This window comes from Eublepharis macularius, chromosome 9, assembly GCF_028583425.1.
Source record: "Eublepharis macularius isolate TG4126 chromosome 9, MPM_Emac_v1.0, whole genome shotgun sequence".
Lineage (NCBI taxonomy): Eukaryota > Metazoa > Chordata > Lepidosauria > Squamata > Eublepharidae > Eublepharis > Eublepharis macularius.
Genome location: NC_072798.1, coordinates 8,101,592 through 8,119,818, shown reverse-complemented (window position 1 = coordinate 8,119,818; position 18,227 = coordinate 8,101,592). Strand labels below are relative to the sequence as shown.

The 18,227-nt window shown below is 43.5% G+C and overlaps 2 protein-coding genes across 2 annotated transcripts; one reads left to right on the top strand and one right to left on the bottom strand.

The window, feature by feature from the left end:
- Positions 1-691: 691 nt before the first annotated feature.
- On the top strand, positions 692-6,958 carry LOC129335377 (cytochrome c oxidase subunit NDUFA4). Its single transcript, XM_054987812.1, has 4 exons — positions 692-842; positions 1,982-2,070; positions 2,638-2,698; positions 6,721-6,958. Exons 1-4 carry the CDS (start codon positions 801-803, stop codon positions 6,775-6,777), a joined length of 249 nt encoding a protein of 82 aa, XP_054843787.1. The 5' UTR covers positions 692-800; the 3' UTR covers positions 6,778-6,958.
- A 5,107-nt stretch (positions 6,959-12,065) lies between these two features.
- Positions 12,066-14,859, bottom strand: GALNT4 (polypeptide N-acetylgalactosaminyltransferase 4). The gene has a single exon (XM_054989312.1). The coding sequence runs from the start codon at positions 14,779-14,781 to the stop codon at positions 13,030-13,032; it is 1,752 nt and encodes a 583-aa protein (XP_054845287.1). The 5' UTR covers positions 14,782-14,859; the 3' UTR covers positions 12,066-13,029.
- Positions 14,860-18,227: the final 3,368 nt, after the last annotated feature.

Below are 18,227 nucleotides of genomic sequence, written 5' to 3'. Positions count from 1 at the left end.
GTTTTGGGTGGCCCTATGTAAAAATCCAGAGGATCCATAAGGACCTGTGCTTTTAAAGCATGTTTTTGCACCGTGGCGGTGCCATGGATTGGTGGATGCGTGATTGTTTGGTTTCTCTCTGTAGACTAGGACATGATCTATAAAATGACAGCCTTTTTGCTTTGTTTCAATATAAAAACCATATGAATTCATGAGGATCCGTCTAAAATCATCTCGATCTGGCTTTTACCCACTGCTACAGACTAACTTAAGACAGCGACCCGTCTGGAAGTACTCAAAAGTGGTATTAACAACATGCCGAGCATCATCCAGTCACAACTTTCCTCAGCAAACACCCACCTCATACACATGGCCGCTGGCTTCCACCATCACCATGGCGACAAATCCACCAATCTCAAGGCACTGGGAAAACAGCACCGCCTCGCCTCCTTCTGCTTGTTTGCTATTGCATTGAGCATGCGCTGTCCCCTGTTGCGGGTGTCCTTTGCGAGCGTCTAACTTAGTGCCTGTTTTCTCTGCGCGTTGTAAGGGGAACAGCGGCTTACAGGGCTAATTAGGGATCGAATATCTCACGACCTGCTCCTAGGCTGACAATATCATTCGTCTGTGCGCATGAGTCAGGGCAGCGAGTGCTTTCGTAATGGAAAGGCGTAACCAGGCGCTGCGTTAGACAACCCACATGCCTTCCTTGTAAAGGTTTGAGGGGCCCTCAAGTGACATTGGGCTTCCTTCAAGAATAGCAGAAAGGGACTGAAGCAGAAGAGAAGAGCGCCTGGGGGGCGTCGGGTCGTTTTGCCGCCATGTTCCGCCTCATGATGAGCCAGGCTAAAAAGCACCCAAGCGTGAGTGTTGGCGGGGCTGGCGGAAGCGGGCACCGTCCTCTTGTAGCACTCCCCACGACCCTCCCCTCCCTTTTTTAGTCCAAGGGAAATACAAAGAAAACTAGAACGATTTGGACCCTTCCCCTCCCGTAGAGGAAAGAAGTCGACCGCCCTGTGGGGCAGTGAAGCTCCAGCACCTTCCATTTCTTCTCCTTTAACTGAGGTGAAGAGGAAGGAGGCTGGTGAAGTGCTGCGTTGTCCGTGCAGGCGGCTTTGCTCACTGTATTCCCTGCAGTACGTGGACGGCTTAACCGTATCCGAAGCAGCTTGAAAATGAGTCAGTCCCTAAGCTGTTTGTGATTTCCCACTCTCCCTTCCTTTGCTGTCGTCATTTTCTTTTTTGAGGGGGAAGCGTGGCGGATCATCGTGCGTTTGGAGTTCGCCTAAGCAAACGTGCTTTTAAAAACGTGTTAACTCTTCTCACGCCGCCATAACAGGAGGCGTTGCTGCTGGCCTGGTGTGTTAAGGGCACTCTACTCTTTAGCTAAAACCCGTGGAAGAGGGAAGACTGACTTGACGGAAGCTCCCTCACATGCCTTTGTCTAAATACCGTCCCCCCCCCCCCCCCATGTTTTTCTGCTGCAAATGCAAACTAGTTTGAGGTGGCTGGTCTCAGTGTCCAAAAGTATTTTATGAACTGGGGTTTGTTGGAGAGTTATTGATGCCACCCTCTCTCAAAACTACAATGGCTGTATTTCTTTGAACGTTTTAGCCTGAAGCTTTGTTTTAATGCAAATGTAGGTGAGGTGCCTTACCTCTAGAGGGTTTGGCATCTCTAAAATATCTATGGCAACGGATTAGGAAGGCCTCCGGCAGAAAACAATGGTGTGGAAACCCTTCTGAATCCTGCAGAACTCATTTCTCTTACCTGTCTTCTTTGAGATTGCTGGTAGGTTTAGCAAATTGTTGGCTAGCACAGGAGTGGCATTTTTTTTTGCTGCTCTTTTCCATTTAACTATTTTCCATATTCTTCTATATGCTTCCATTTATTCATTTCCTATGCGTTGACTATTATGTATTATTGTATGGTTCCCAGATTGACAGCTACACAATAACTTTCCGATGTGCTTTTTAACATCACAACTTTTTATTTCTTGCAGTTGATCCCGCTCTTCTTGTTCATTGGAGCGGGAGGGACTGGTGCTGCCCTGTACACCATGCGTCTGGCAATTTTCAATCCTGATGTTTGGTAAATACGATTTTTAAGTGGTGTTCCTGTTTAATGATGTAGATGAAGGTGGTCTGCTGTAGCATAAAACTTACCGGTTAGCATTCTCATTGTGGCAGTACCGGAGTTGTAAAAAAGTTATGTTTTGTGTATAGTAAAGAATACATTAACTAACAAACGTTATGTTTTTCTAAAATATGTACAGTTTAAAATGGAATAACCAATTAAGAAAGTATAGAGGTTAAACAGGACCTTTGAGCCAATTTACTGCTTACAAGGATTGAGTTTCAAGCATCATGCTTTATTTTGTCAAAACTGCCACCATTCATACAAAGTAGTGTAACATTGAATATATCTGTGAAAATACTGTTTTCCTGTTGAATGGCATCTTAAACTGTGGCTAAGATGGCCTATTCATCATAAGAGCCTGGATTACAGGAGATCTCGTGCTTTTAAGGGGTGGTGGACAGGACTCTATGTTAGCGAGTCTCCAAGGCCACATACAACTAAGTGTTATGCCATACATTGTGCTGTCTTTCTTTATGAGGATGTAGTGGTAGCTGTACTTTGTCATATTTTTCTACGTAGTTGGGACAAGAAGAATAATCCAGAGCCTTGGAACAAGCTGGGACCCAATGACCAGTACAAGGTATGATGCAAAGTATCTATCAGAGCTTGTGACTGGTTGTCTTGTAGGCCTATGACTCCTCTAGTCTGAAAGGAAATTGTTAGGCTAGAAAACAAAACCACTTTTTCTACTGTAGCAATGTAGCTTACTGCTGCTCCCCATTTTATGCTTCGCTGTTCTTGCATAAGTCTGTGACAGAGAGCTGAGGGGAGGGCTGCTGCTTTCGTAAGTACAATATATACAGAGAGGCTCCTTGCCTTTTCTGTTCCTTGATGCCTCCAAACCCCCCACTTCATGAGATCAGTGTCCATAAGAAAAACCTGCTTAGTGTGTGTGTGTTATGTGCTGTCAAGTCGCCTGCAACCTATGGCGACCCTATGAATGAAAGACCTCCAAAACATTCTAACTCTAACAGACCTACTCAGATCCTGCAAACTGGAGGATGTGGCTTCTTTTATTGAGTCAAGCCACTTCGTTTTAGGTCTTCCTCTTTTCCTGCTGCCTTCCACTTTTCCTAGAATTATTGACTTTTCCAGAGACTCGTCTTCTCATGTGGCCAAAGTACAATAGCTTTTGTCTTGTCATTTTAGCTTCTAAGAAGAATTCCGGCTTGATTTGATCGAGTACCCACTTATTAGTCTTTTCTGACTGTCCATGGTATCCGCAAAACTCTCCTCCAGCACCACATTTCAAATGAGTCAATTTTTTTCCTGTCAGCTTTCTTTACCGTCCAACTTTCACATCCATACATGGCAATGGGGAATACCATAGTTTGGATTATCTTGATCTTGGTTCCCAGAGAGACATCTTTATCTTTAAGGATCTTCTCTAGCTCCCTCACAGCTGCTCTTCCGAGTCTCAGTCTTCTTCTGATTTCTTCATTGCAGTCTCCTTGTCGGTTGATGATTGAGCCAAGGAATAGAAAATCTTCAACTTCAATTCCCTCATTGTCAACTTTAAAATTGTGTAGTTCCTCGGTGGTCATTACCGTGTGTACCAGTAGCATATCTTCTGTGTGCAGAATTCATTTTGATAGTCAGTGCTAGAGGATACAGGTGCATTGATTACAGTGGCAAAGTTCTAATCCCCCTCCCTCAATGTTGCTGTTACATTGGCATTATATTAGAAGGTGCTATTACATTTGCCTTTTCTGGAATATCCCCAGGTTTCATCTTTGATAGCTCATTTGATTCCTAGAGTAGTAGATTTCCTATTAACATCCCTTCTGTCATGTCTGGCTTTAGCTTCAGCCGGTTGATGCTCATTCTTTTGGCCAGTTTCCAGACATTGCTTCAGATTAGATTACAAGTGGTTAAGTCTTGCTGATGGGATTTGGGTTACAAAAAGCACTTTTGGAGACAAAGCAGTAAATAGTAGATGCCATGCTTTGATACATAACTGGCATGATTTTCTTCAATTTCATCTGGTATCAGAACCAGTTTAAAAATGTAGATGGCAGAACCCTCAGATGACAAAATGTTTCAGTCAAACTCGCAATGTCAGACATCTCTTTGGCACCATGTTGAACTATAAGCATTTCTAGCCAAGCTGATTCTGGTCTGTTACCGATTTTCCGGTTTGTGAATTAACATAGTTTGGGTCAGCTGTAATCTTACTTGAAAGAGAAGCAAAAACAGTTGAAATGTATTCAGTGTGAAAGCAAATATAAACTAATCATTAGTTATAGTAAGACCCAGAAAAATACTAACTTCATGTGGAGTTTCTATCTACTGGGCTAGTTTCTTTAATCTGAAAATGTTTTCTTGGGTTATTTATTATCTAAGGAGATGATTTGCAGCCACACTAAAATGTCTTGTAAGCAGATTCAGTGTAAACTGGCTGCCCTTGTGTAACAGCTTATCAGTTAGGGCAATCTTAGCTTCACTGCCAAAGACGGCTCTTTCTCCCTTATTTGGTTTTGTATAAAAGATGTCCTCCAGCTGCGTTTCTAAAAAGGACTGTCAAGGCTTGTGGAAAGAATAAAGCTGTACACTTGATTTAAAATAGCTTCAGTTGTTTTAGTAACACTTTCTTGGCAAATATATGAAATCACACGATCGGAAACATTATTCCAATATCTGTAGAACATAACTAATTTCAGATACTGAAACAGTGAGGTAATATTATTATGCATTTTTAATAGGGCCACAGTGTTTAGTTGATTATGAAGGTGGCCCAGTTAATTAGACAACGCACGATGTTAAAAATTGGCACACTTTTAAAAGTACTGATAAAAACTGTAGTTAGTGGGCACTCTTAAAAAAGGCTTTCTTGTGTGAGGGAGAAGGGATTGTCTCCTGAGAACATGCCTGCCGTGACACAGTCAACTTAGTGTGCATTTCTTCAAAGCTTTTATGTGCAGTTGTATGCTAATACAATTGGTTAAAACTTAGACAGTTATTAGCTAGTTGTTTAATTCTTCTGATTCTGCCTCAAAGTGTCTTAGCATAGATATAATTTTTTCTGCACTCTGGAGAACAGGGCCATTAACACAGCACATTTTAAACTTTACTGACATAGTACATATCTTATAAAGAAATGCAAAAAGGTTTCTTCCGTTTTTTGAGCTGAAATGGATTTTGCTTTTAGGTGGCTTGAATTTTACATCACTGTGATGGTATCTGCACCCCGTGAAATTGTATGACTGCTAGAACATGTGGCAAATGTTTCTAGCATTTGGTATTGTGCTGTTAGCATTCGTGTTTAAACACTGCTGTACTGGATCATACCAGTGCTTTTTAGCATTCAGAAGTATTGGGAATATAATATACAAGCAGGATCCAATGAGACTCATGGGGGGGGACAGGAAAGCCACCCCCCCCCCAGTTTGTTTACCCATCCACCTTTGGAATCCCTCGCATAACTCATTCGCATATACGACACCCCTTGCCATCGCCGGAAGTGTGTCATTGGCATAAATGATTTGCATATGCCACACCCCCTGACATCACCTATCCTGGCTGTTTTGGACCCAATCCTGGCCATTCAGGGCCGAAATTGGGCCCTACATGGCAAAAAGGGACTGAAAAAGAGCCGAAAATGGTCAGGATCAGGCCGCTGCTGAGTGGGAGAGTGATCCACCACCCATCAGAGGCCCGATCTGGGCCGTTTCAGCCCCAATCCAGGCTGAAATGGGCCCCAAATGACCGAGAGTCAGGTGGGCGGGGCCACCTGACGTGACTTCTTTGGGGAACTGCCAGAACTGCGTTCCTGTGTGTTCCCCCTCGAAATGAGCCCTGCCCCCGCCTACTGGGGACTAGTGAGAAATTTGAGGTAGAATCTCACCCCCCCCGCCCCGTTGCTCTGCACACCCCGCTGTGTCCCTGTCTTCAGTCTGCCTGCCTGCCCGTTTATCCAGCCGACTCTCCCCCAGACTGTGGGGAGTGATGGCAGCAGTGGCAACTTCACCTGCCCACTTGCAGTGTCTCTTTGTTTGTTTGTTTGTTTGTTTGTTAGGCTTTTAGCTTGCCCTCCCCCAAAGCGGGCTCAGACCTGGTTACAGCAAGTAGAAGTCACATTTTAAAATCACAATAAAACCACATTTTCATAAAACACAGCCCCCAGATGGCGATTAATACAACCTACTCCTGCCGATAGTACACCGGGGGGGCGGGGGGCGGGGAGGAATGGTCATTACAGTTCACACTGTGACTCGTATGGGGGCCGAGATGATTGTGCAGCCCCCCTTCATCCATCTGGCTTGCATGGCAGCAGCTGCTGTCCTCGCCATCTTCCACCGTGGGCCAACAGAGGCACATTGTCTAAATCATTGAAATTGGACAATTTGAAGGGAGAGTGGTTATAGTACCTTCACAAAAGGCCCTTTCACTGCATAATAATCCACAGTTTTCAAACTTAAAGAAGAATTGAAGCTTTAGAAATAAATGGAAACAAAGCAGGATTTTTGCAGTGGGTCCACAATGATGAATCTGTAACTGCAGCCTGTGGCTTTGCAAGGCAGCGTGAAATGGCACATATTCACAAAACCAGATGTAACTTTTATACTAGCATGATTTCTGTTTTAACATCTTTCCTTTTTCTAGTTCTACGCAGTCAGTGTGGACTACAGTAAGCTGAAAAAAGAAGGCCCAGACTACTGAAGAACAAACTTGCTCCATTTACAAGCTGCACAAAATGAAGAAGGTCCTTAGGTCTTCCAGAAGCTGTCCGCACAACTCATATGTTTAATCATCCAGGAAATACTGAATTTTGTTGCACGTGGCTCTTCAATCATGTTTTGGAAAAAGCTTGTTGAGCTTAATAAAATTCTGAAGCTTGAAATCTTAATATTGTCATTTGTGAAATAAGAACTTTCTGGCACGGGCAGTTGCCTAAACTAGATGCTATCGCTGATGCAAAGTACAATTTAGCTACAACTGCTTATGTGAAGTATATTGTGAAAACCAAACCCAGGCTTTTATTTTTGTTTCACTTGTTCTTCTTAAATGCACCCTATAGAAAGCATTTTTGTGGCATAAAACAGCTCATATTAGATCCCCATATGGCTCTCCTGTTGTCTATTCCAAATTCTCCTTGAAAACCTCTTCAGTTCTTAGATAACATTCAACCCCATGGCTTGGAAACCAGTAGTGCAAATGCAGAAGAACACCCAAGAAGGTGTTGTCAGGTGATCTGTATTCTGGCTGCCGGCATGTGGGTATCTAGATTCCATGGCTGTAAATCGTTGCAAGATTACCTGCTCCTGTAACCATCCAGAGAAGGGTTAAGGGAACTGCCAGGTGCAGCCGGTAGCACTAGACCTGCATGACTTAACAGATTGCGTAGTGTTCCTGGTCCTACAAAGCTGTGCCTAATAAACAAAGGCCCAGTATAAAAGAGCAGGAGGCAGAGCTTGGAGGCAGAGCCTGCACGGAAGGGTGCGAGGTGCTCAGAAGTGTGCTGGCTGCTGTATGGACCCCCCCCCCCGAGATTGATGTTTTGTTTTCCCCCTCTTTTAAGACATTGCTGTAATGTGGATTGCCTGTTTTTCACAATTTAAAAACCTGTTTATTGTGCCAGACTCTGGTTTCCTTTGACCTTCCAAATCCTCTGAAAAAAACCCTGCCTCTGGCCGAGTGGACTCCATGGGGTTGCAATCCTCTATTGAAGGATCTGCTTCTAGTTTGCCTTAATAGAGAGCAAAGCTACTATACTCCCTGTCGTATAACCCTCTTGTGTTTACCACTCAATGGATCTCAAGTCTGGAAAGCTTAAAGACTGCTGGGTTAAAGATCAGATAAATTTGAATGGAGTGTATTTGTATCTTGAACGTTACAGGGTCAGGGAGGGAAGGCTGAAAAATTAAGAAAGCTACACAGAAGCAGCTGCTTGAAAAGTGACTCTGAATAGTAAGAATGGAATGCTGAAAACCTACAGTATTAGGTGTCCTACAAAAGAAAGCTGTTAATTGATCTTTGGTAGAAAAAGGAGGAGGAAGTTGACAAACACTATGGCACTGGAGTAGTCAGCAGTGGGAAATAATCTTTCATCAGCCTTGTTATGTAGTGTATTTAGGAAAGATGCATCTGCTATGGCTACATATAAGTTCAAACTACTTTGGATAATTAGGCAGGAAGCATTCTGGTGGTAAAAGAAATGGATGTGCCACAATGTCTGATTGTGTTGATGCACAACCTGCACTCTGTACAAGAGTTAGGGCTGTTAGGACAGAATATGGGGAAACAGAATGGTTTCCTCATCTGTTAAACCTATGTGTAGAACATACAATAATGAAAGCTGGATTAGATGTAGAAGAAGCTGGAGTTAAAACTGTTGGAAGGAACATTAACTATTTGAGATATGCAGATGACACCACATTACTGGCAGAAAATAGTGAAGACTTGAAATGATTACTGATGAAAGTTAAGGGATACAGTGCCAAAGTAGGATTAGAGCTGAACATCAAGAAGAAAAACGTAAAGACTACTGGGGAATTACACAATTTTAAGATTGACAAAAATGGGAATTGTTAAAGATTTTCTATTCCTTGGCTCAATCTTCAACGAAAATGGAGATGTCGACCAAGATATCAGAAGGAGATTGAGACTTAGAAGGGCAGTCATGAAGGAATTGGAAACGATCCTTAAGGATGAGGATGTATCACTAGGGGTAAAGGTAATCCACACTGTGGTATTCCCCGTGACGATGTATGGATGTGAAAGTAGGACAGTGAAGAAAGCTGACAGGAAGAAAATTGATTCATTTGAAATGGGCTGGGGGAGGGAAAGTGTTAATAAAAGCATGCCAGTTCAGAATTTTCATTTCTCAATAATTGTTCTGGAGTGTGTTTAACACATCCCACTATTTTTTGTGGTACTAGTATTTATTTAATGCCCATTCCAGCTTTTACCTTCTTTAAGGATTGTCATGCGTCTTGGTGTTGCTCTGTTACAAATTCCGTGGATCTCTGATTCCCAGCTGGAACCATGCTGGTTCCTTCCAACCGATCATGGGATGTATGGGATTTCATGGGCATTCTTGATACAAAAAACCACCAACTGGAATATTTCAAGACAATTCTATCTCCATAACAGCTTTGATTTGTGGCATGTTACATTACAAAATAGTTTCCAAAAGACAGATTTAAATCATTATTCCATAACACACATGGACAGATGACAAGCAAAGGATACACAGTGGAACTAGGCAAGCCTGAAGAAGGTCCAGTGGATCTCTGAGCAAGCATGAAGTCCACAGAGCCCACGGCAAGATAGACAACTTCAGAAGAGGCACGGCATTTTAGGCCACAATTGGAAACCTGCAACCCCACAAGGTGCAAAACGTTCGCTTGAACTGGTGAATGGTCACCAACCTAAAAGATACCAATTGCTATCTGGTACCATCTGCTTAAAATTTCTAGCATAGTGCTTTTAAGGCAAAATTAAGAAAATGAATTCATTTTTACTCTACGTCTTGCACGTTCTATTTCGTTCCAGTTGTAATTCAAAGCAATCCCCGTCTATATTAGCCCTCTTTCCACTATCCCCAATTTGGTTCTGTTTCCCCCACTGTCACATGGCACATAGCATACATATCATTTCAATTCTATCTCATGGAAATTTGCGCTCAGGCTACATAGCTAAATTATATATAGGTGTATTTATCTTCCTTGATGATGAGACTACAATAATTCACACTTGTAAAGGTGATTTTTTTTTTTGGCAATACTAGGTTTACTCAAGGCACCATGGTGACGTGTCAGCGAAGGAATTATGGCAAGCTAAATTAGAAACGGAGTAACAGTGACAGGAAAGAAAACAGCAGGGAAACTGCGTCTTTTGGATCATCCGAAACCCCACCTGTTTGTGGCCTACGTCCAGAGACAGCCAATGGCTTTTCATAAAGTAGATAATCCACATTGGACCACATTTAGGACTGGGGAGAGGGACAAGAGAGTTTATGATCAAAGTTTATGGGCTTATGTATGATGTGGATAAAAGACTTCTCCCAATACCAGTGCTACAACATGCATGGACCCAACTTAAATACAAAAAAGGTGGGTTTTCAGTTAAGATCAAGGCAGTTAAAATCAGGACCAATCCAAAAGTGATGAGGCATGATAGCTGAATGAAGCCTCCATGTCCAGAAGCAGTATATCTCTACATTAACGGTTGCTATGCTCCTTCATCTGAAGGACCACTGCGGGAAACAATGCTGGACTAGATGGACCATTGATCAGACAGTCTTCTAATCTTCTCAGGACAAAACAATGAAATTAGCATTCCAAGGGCTACAAAGATTAGATATGTCAGCTTTCCCATTAAAAAAAAAACTTGGAAAAAAGTGGCATTGGACTGGGGAATTTTAAAGTAGAAACTAGAGCCTATGTATTCACAGAGTACTAGGGTTGCCAGCTCCAAGTTGCAAAATTCCTGGAGATCTGGGGACCTTGGCATGGCATAATTCCATAGAGTCCTCCCCAAAAGTAGCCATTTTCTCCAGGTGAACTGATCTCTGTGGCCTGGAGATTGGTTGTAATTCCGGGAGATCTCCAGCCACTACCTGGAGGTTGGCAACCCTACAGAGTACTGACCTACTTGCTCCCAGAAATGGAGCACCCAGTACACAATGTTTAGGGGAGTTACCCTGGTGGCTCTACCAGGCTCTAATCCTGCTGCCAGATTGGATCCCTGTACACTGAAAGTGAGCTCATTTCGACTTTATCAAAATCCTGTTGCTTATCAGAATAATAACCAACGGCCTAAGCCAGGCCCCTTTGAGTAATTACTTATGCAAAAATGGAATATAGAAATCTGAGAAACACAGTGTTACAATGAAGAGCAGGGCTCTTCCAGTAACACACCAACAACCCAGAATTTTTGCTGGACACAAGGACTGGGGTGGGGCACAAAACTTGCTTTCACTTTTACATATACATGTGATAGGACTTGCTTGCACACAAAGCCTTAGAAAACATGAAACTGCCAGCTGGTGATACTCCTGCATCTCTTCTGAACCCAGTGAGGGACGATCCCATGTATCGAAAACATTCACAAAAATGCAACACCCTGACTTGTCCAAGATGTAACAATTAAGTCGAAACAAAACCAATTTGGGGCGTGCGCGCGTGTGTGTGTGTGTGTGAGAGAGAGAGAATCACTAGACATTTGTATACTTCATTTCTACTGATGTAGTTGGCTGTAGCCACAAGCAACGTACAGCTGGACTGCGATCCAATATACGCAGACAAGTCCCCCCCCCCCCCATGACAACACTTGGTTTATTCTGCAAGTCCATTTATATCTAGTCCAGTGATTGGAGGAGGGGGCGGGATCTAAAAGTCTTTGGGTTTTTTTAGGCAGCTTCTCCTCTCCACTCGCAGTATAAGTTTTGGCAACTGGAACAGACGATCTCTCTTATACTGCTTTCCCCATCCCTGAGGATAAAATCCCGTGTCCTACATTTCTACCTCAGCCTTTTAAGGGGTACACAACCACAAGAAATCACATCGAACGGTAAGGAACCGGCTGATGAACATCAGGGAGAACTTTGAATGGAGATCCCTGTCAGATTCGTCTAACAACACCGCCTATCTGAAAAGCTGCTTTTATACCCTGACTTTTTTTGCTTAGAAAGGGAGCGATCAATGATAATGTTAAGGTATTTGGTGGACAGTCATGTATCAAAGATCAAAAGCCTAGACAAGTGACACCTCCCAAGGCCACCAGCTGCACATCTGCATCCCTCAATTTCTGCCAGTCAAGCAATGCTAGTTTGCATGTCAGTGGGAACTCGGTTATTTAAAACACTCAAAATTCAGAAACTTGCAGACATTTGGCTGCAAGTTTGCTGCAAAAGCTTTGTCCCTTTTTGTAGACTATTTCCTGTCACATAACTGCAGCTGCATTACCTGCCAGTTCAAGGTCCAAATTTGGAACGCAACACTTAATTGCCGTGTAAAAGAAACCAACGTTTATCATGTGCGTGACATTGGAGGAAGTACAGCATCACCTTTGCTAAGGCTGAATTACAGTTTTCAAGTTGTTTCAGGAAAAAAAGAAATCAGAATTCTATTCCAAATAAGGCACATGTTGAAGATTGCTCCCAAAATACTTTTCTGCTCCCCCCAATACAGGTTTTAAGTCAGTTTTCGCAGGAAATTATGTAAACAATGCTGCAAGAGTGATCATACAGAGAATCATGAACAACTGCCAACGTGAAAAAAGAGTGGCTGAATTAGTCTCAGCTCAGATGCTTTTGGTACAAGCAGCAGATTTTTTCATTCTCTTTTCAATGTCACTGCTTGTAATTACTAGGCCTCAGCTGTGAGCCACAACTGGTTTACTCAGCCCTCTCACCCAGGTTAACATACAATTGCTCTTCCCATTGGGCACCTTAATTACAGATCAAAGAAACCTATGATGAATTAATTGCAGTGTCACCATAAGTAGTGAGTTAAGAACAATTAACCCTAATTTTAAACCTTTAAAAAATTTCCTTTCCCCAGAGTCCACAGCCTCAGCACTGGAACAAAACGTGACAAAGGCATATATTATGAATATTGCTTTAAAAATATTAAAGATTTACGGCAAGGCTCTGTAACGCCCCCCACAACAGTGTGCAAATTGTTCCCCTTGGAGTGACTTCTTTGCACTTAATCTTAAGAAATTTCAGCCAAGATGCCGAGGCTCCCAAATCTACTGAAAGGCAAAAGGTATTTTTAAAGTGAACACCATAGTTTAGAATAAAAGGCACTTAACTGGCATGTCCCCAAAATTTCTTCTAAAAAAAATAAACAGTTCCCCGAAGTTCTCATGTTGACAATTGATAAAGTCATTTTAGACCTGGCAAGAAGTTATGTCTGTGGTGACACATACTCCTCAGAAGGCACAGTTCCCCGATCACAGCCCTTTCTATTTCTCAAACCTCCACAGGTGATTTTTATCTGCAGAATTACAGGTCCTCATTTGTACACCAGGCCTTCCCTCAGGAGTACGGTAAGCACTAAGGCAGTTGCCTGAGTAAGGATGATAAATAGTTCCATCATCTTTAAACTGCCATATTATGCTTTCTGGGATCGCAGATCCATCTTTGGGGCAGTTTCTCATGCCCACAAAGTCCTTTGACTCTAGAACTTCAGCGCAGAGTTCAGTCACAGAGTTAAACCTGATTTCTTTATTGGAGGTGTACTCAAAGAACTGATTTCCTCCTTGGCCGTGACATCCAAAGAGAGAAAGATGGGCCCCGGTAGGATTGTGTTCAGGTGAGTTGTAGTCTAGACATTCTGAGGAGATACCCATACTGCGGACAGCGCCATGCCAGCCGGGCCGATCCTCCGGCACGTGCAAATTTGGAAATATAGTTTTCAAATACCAGTCGAAGTTTTTGCACTGCAAACGCTCCCTTAGGAGCTTCCTTTCAGAAAGATCTCCATAATTTTCTTTCCGTGCTGGAGGATTTCTGTTGTAGAAATGTTCTTTATAGTTATCCATCCACACTTCAGCGGCCCGGGCAGTGTTCTGAAGGAAATTTGGCCTGGCATACGGCGCCCGCTTAGGAAACACGTGGCCCACGTGGGAACAAGGATGGATCTCCAAGATGCCTCCACACTGCCACACCCGAAAGGACAGTTCCAGATTCTCCCCTCCCCAGACATCCATCCCCATATCATACGTTCCAAGGTACTCAAAATATTTTTTGCTCACTGCAAACAACCCCCCGGCCATTGTTGGGGATCTTATTGGATCAATTCTGGATTTCCGCCTTTGCCGTTCATACTCTGGCACAGAGTGCCACTGAAACGTCAACCGCCAATCAAATCCCCCAATCATCGGCTCTCCCGACTGCATGTAGAACTCAAACGTATTCCAATCAATTGTATCAATAACTGGGCAAACAACCACGCTCTCGTTCTCAGAAATCCTTTGCAGAAGGGGCTCCAGCCACCCAGGAACACATTCACAATGGCAGTCAAGAAAGGTGAGGACGTCCCCGGTGGCATAAGTAGCGCCAACTAAGCGGGCCCGAACCAGCCCTTCACGCTTGTTCGTTCTTATCAAACGCACCCTTTTCAGATTGCTGATGTACCGCTCCAGTTCCGCCTTTAGATACACCTTGTCGCTCAAGTCATCCACCAGTATTATTTCCTTCAGCAGAATCGCAGGCGACGTCTCCAAAACACTGTGAATCGTGCGCAGCAGCGTCGACCAGGCCTCGTTATAGAACGCGATGACAACCGAGGTGGTGGGCAGCTTCCGATAGTCGTAGGCCTTGGACTTGCACTCCGACATCCGACTGTCTTGGATGTGGCGATGCAGAGAGATTTTGTCGCTCAGGTAGATGTTGATGGCGTACTTTTCTATAAGCTCCTCTTCTAACTTTTTCTCCTCAGGGTTCAGTTGCAAATGGGCGGGCTTCCCCCACTCTCCTAGACTGTAGGAATCTGGGGGAGATTTCTCGTACACGGGCCGGGCTAGTTCCTCAGGGTTCTCAGCCCTGTCAGAGAAGCGCCTCTCCCATCTCCTGCTGGTGACACCGCTCCCAGAGGAAGCAGCCTGAAAAGTGGAGATGGACAGCTCCAGTACAAAAGCGGCAGCTGTCAGGAGCCCGAGGAAGAGGCACACTCTACCAATCCAGGACCAGCGTCTGGCCAGTCGCGTCCTCATCGCGAGCTCAGCCAAGACAGTTCCGATTCCTGCGGCTGAGTTGGCAGGGTGCAGTTTCTCAGGATCTCCTTCCTGGAGGCAAACAGGCAGCCAAAATCAAGGAAGAACACACCCTCTTTTCCCTCCCCTTCACCTCCGTCCCTTCCTCTTCTCTATCCCCAGGACAAAGCCCTCCCACAGGCACTTCCTCGTCAGCAGCGGTTTGCTCAAAAAGTTGTCGCTTAAGGAAGGAGGCTGCAACTCCTGGCAGCGCAAGCATTTCCTCGCCGCCCTGCCCGGGCCAGTCCCACCTCCGCCTGCTTGCACAAACAACCGGAGCTGCTCTCACTCTCCCACGCCTCAGGGAGACAACGTTAACTCTCCCTTTTTGCAAAAGAAGAATACGTGAATTATTTTTTTTTAAAATAAGACTTGGCAGTGGCCGCAGTATAGTGTTCTTAAAGTTACTTCAGGTCTAAAAGCAAAGATAACTGTTTACAAGTTTTGGAAGCATCTGGGAAAAAGATGTGTATTAATTATAAACTTAATTCATTAGTGATTTAAGACATGGTATGGGGAAACTTACTGAGGGGTTCCAATGCCCATGTCTTTATGAAAAAGAACTTTATAATGTGTCCATATGATCAGTTTTCTGGGGGGGAAATGAAATAAACGTTCATATTTTCAGTTTTAAGCTTGGTATGTTTTCCTTCGTGTTGTTTATGGTATTTTAATCATTTATGAGTCTCAGGACAGAAGACTGAGGATGAAGCATATTACAAGGTATTGCTGTGTGACCCCCCTCCCCACCCCATCCCAACACAATTGTCCTATGGCAATTAGTGGTCTCTTTGCTCGTGTCTGTTCTCCTATGAATAGCTTTTATTGCATCCAATGCTAGTTGGCCAATGTGTCTGAAAACATGTAGTATGTTAGGAGGAGGAAGATAAATAAGACTTAGATCTCTTTGGTTGCTTCCCTGCTCCTTTTTTAGTGCCCACTGGAGGTGGGAAGGAAGATGTCGGTCAGGAGTGGGGGTGGATTTGCCCTCTCTTACAAGCTTTTAAGAGGCATCCTCTTCTTTGCTAAACAGAAACAACAGTTTGTGCTCTTCCCTGCTATTAGGCTTCTGAGTAAGAGCCTGGTTTTTAGGGAAGGCACAGACCCATAGCTTTTGGTTTGGACTCCGTGCCAAAGTCACACATGGCCTTCAGTCCACAAATTGAATAATTCATTAGCCCAGTGTGTGTAGTGAAAGGCGGGGAAGAGTGCGCATGCCTGTAGATTCAACCCAGCACCCAGGCATCTAGACTCCTGCTGCTTTGGGAACAGGGTGGTCGGAAGGTGGGCGTATTCAACAACAGTGAAAGTACATAACATACTTTGGTATATCTATTTTGATTTATTGTTGTTCATTATTACTTACTGTATAGTACAGGTTAGGAAATGTTGTGTAGTTAGTTATTCACAGCACATGCTTCTGCTCCTTGAAGACTGCCAAGGAAGGGGATCCCACCACATCCACTGCTGGATTAAACATGAAGAAGTTTTTCCTAACGTCCAGCCAGTACCTTCCCTCCTGTAGTTTAAACCCATTGTTTTGAGTCCTATCCTCTGTTGCCAATAGGAACAGCTCCCTCCCCTCCCCTAAGTGACAGCCTTTTAAATACTTGCAGAGAGCAATCATGTCTCCCCTCAACTTCCTCTTCTGCAAGCTGAACATTCCCAGGCGCCTCAGTCTTCCCTTTTGTAGGGCTTGGTCTCCAGGCCCTGATCATCCTGGTCTCTCTCCTCTGCACCTTTGTCCCCATCTTTTTTGAAGTGAAGGAAATCTGTATAAACATGAGCGGGGTTTCTGTTCAGCTTATCTTTGATCTTTATTACCGCTCCTCCTTACATGCATTATCTTAAAAAGTTACCTCAGGAGGTTTCTGGTCACAAGCATTGCTCTTTCTTCCTCCACACATAAAAGAGTTCCCTGTATTCTCTCCTTTAACCAGGCTTTTTACTTCAAGAACACCTTGGCTTTGGGGTGTGAATCCCACCGCATATCCCACCTGTGGCATTAGGCCCCCTTTGAGTGACCATATATTGCTTCCTCCCTGACTTGCTCAAAGCTTAGTTAGAGATGGTAGCATGACAGACCAGTCCAGAGAAACTTTTTTTAAAAAATGTTTGTCACATTGGGGCCCTAGAATACCAGTGCTGCTACTTATAGCCCAATCTCACGACCACCTTGCCTTCTGTTCATTTGCTTTTTCGACCTGGTAATAATGACCCGAGCATGTGAGAAAGTATCTGCCCAATAGGACTTCCCAGTAAATATGTTTAGGGTTCTCTTCATGTTTTAAAATGGTAGCATTATTTTTGTTTTTAATTTCTAAAAGTGAATTATTTAACACCAACTCAGCATTTCAACCTTATAATTTCTTTAGAGATATTTATAGATTTGTATGAATGAAAATATTTAGACAGATTTCAGCGAAAATAATTTTAACGGGGGAAGTAATTATTTAAGCAGAATAAGAAGCTGGTAAATATAGTAAGCAAACTGAGGCAATGCCCTCCCTTCCCTTTCAAAATTATATTTGCCTTGCCTTTTTCTGAGCATATGGCTAACTAGAGCACTCTTAATAATTCCCATTATCATAGATAACTATATATTTTAACTAAAAATTAAAATCTATGGGGAGGGGAAGGATTTACTACATAATGGACTAATTCCCATCAGCTGCAACTGAGGGAGTGTCTCTTACGATATTCTTTGAAGAACATCCATTAGAATTCAAGGTTTCATCTTTATGTAAGTTTGCCTGAAGTCTTTAATCCTCATTTGTCCATCAAGCCGCATTGATAGATGAAAAGCTAATATAGTTTCAGGAGCCCTGTAGTTATATTGGTACATTGGCTGAAATTGGGCCCAAAATGGCAAAAAGGGGCTGAAAATGGCCAAAAAGGACCCCAAAATGGTCAGGATCAGGCCGCTGCTCAGGGGGAGAGTGATCCACCGTCAGAGGCCTGATCCGGGCCATTTCAGCCCCAATCCAGGCTGAAACGGGCCCAAAATGACCGAGAGTCAGGTGGGTGGGGCCACCTGTCATGTGACCTCTTTGGGGAACTACCGGAACTGCGTTCCTGTGCATTCCCCCTCGAAATGACCCATGCTTCCTCATATTCCTCTTATTTTAAAATATTTCTCTATTCTCCAAAGATTGTTTATTCTGAGGCTGTTTTTGAAAGGAATTAATGATTTCTCCCACCTTCGGGAAACACTCAGCATGTTCCATTAATTTGCATCTCTGCTGAGGTGATGAATAACATAGAGCTTTCAGCTTCTCTCTGGCATACTTGCATGATGGGGATAAAGAAAAGCAGTAGTGAAGTTACTTCAAAATGGTAGCATTGACATAAAATGGAGTGCAGGCACCACATTGAGGGTAACTGAAGTCACTGATATTAACTGCCGT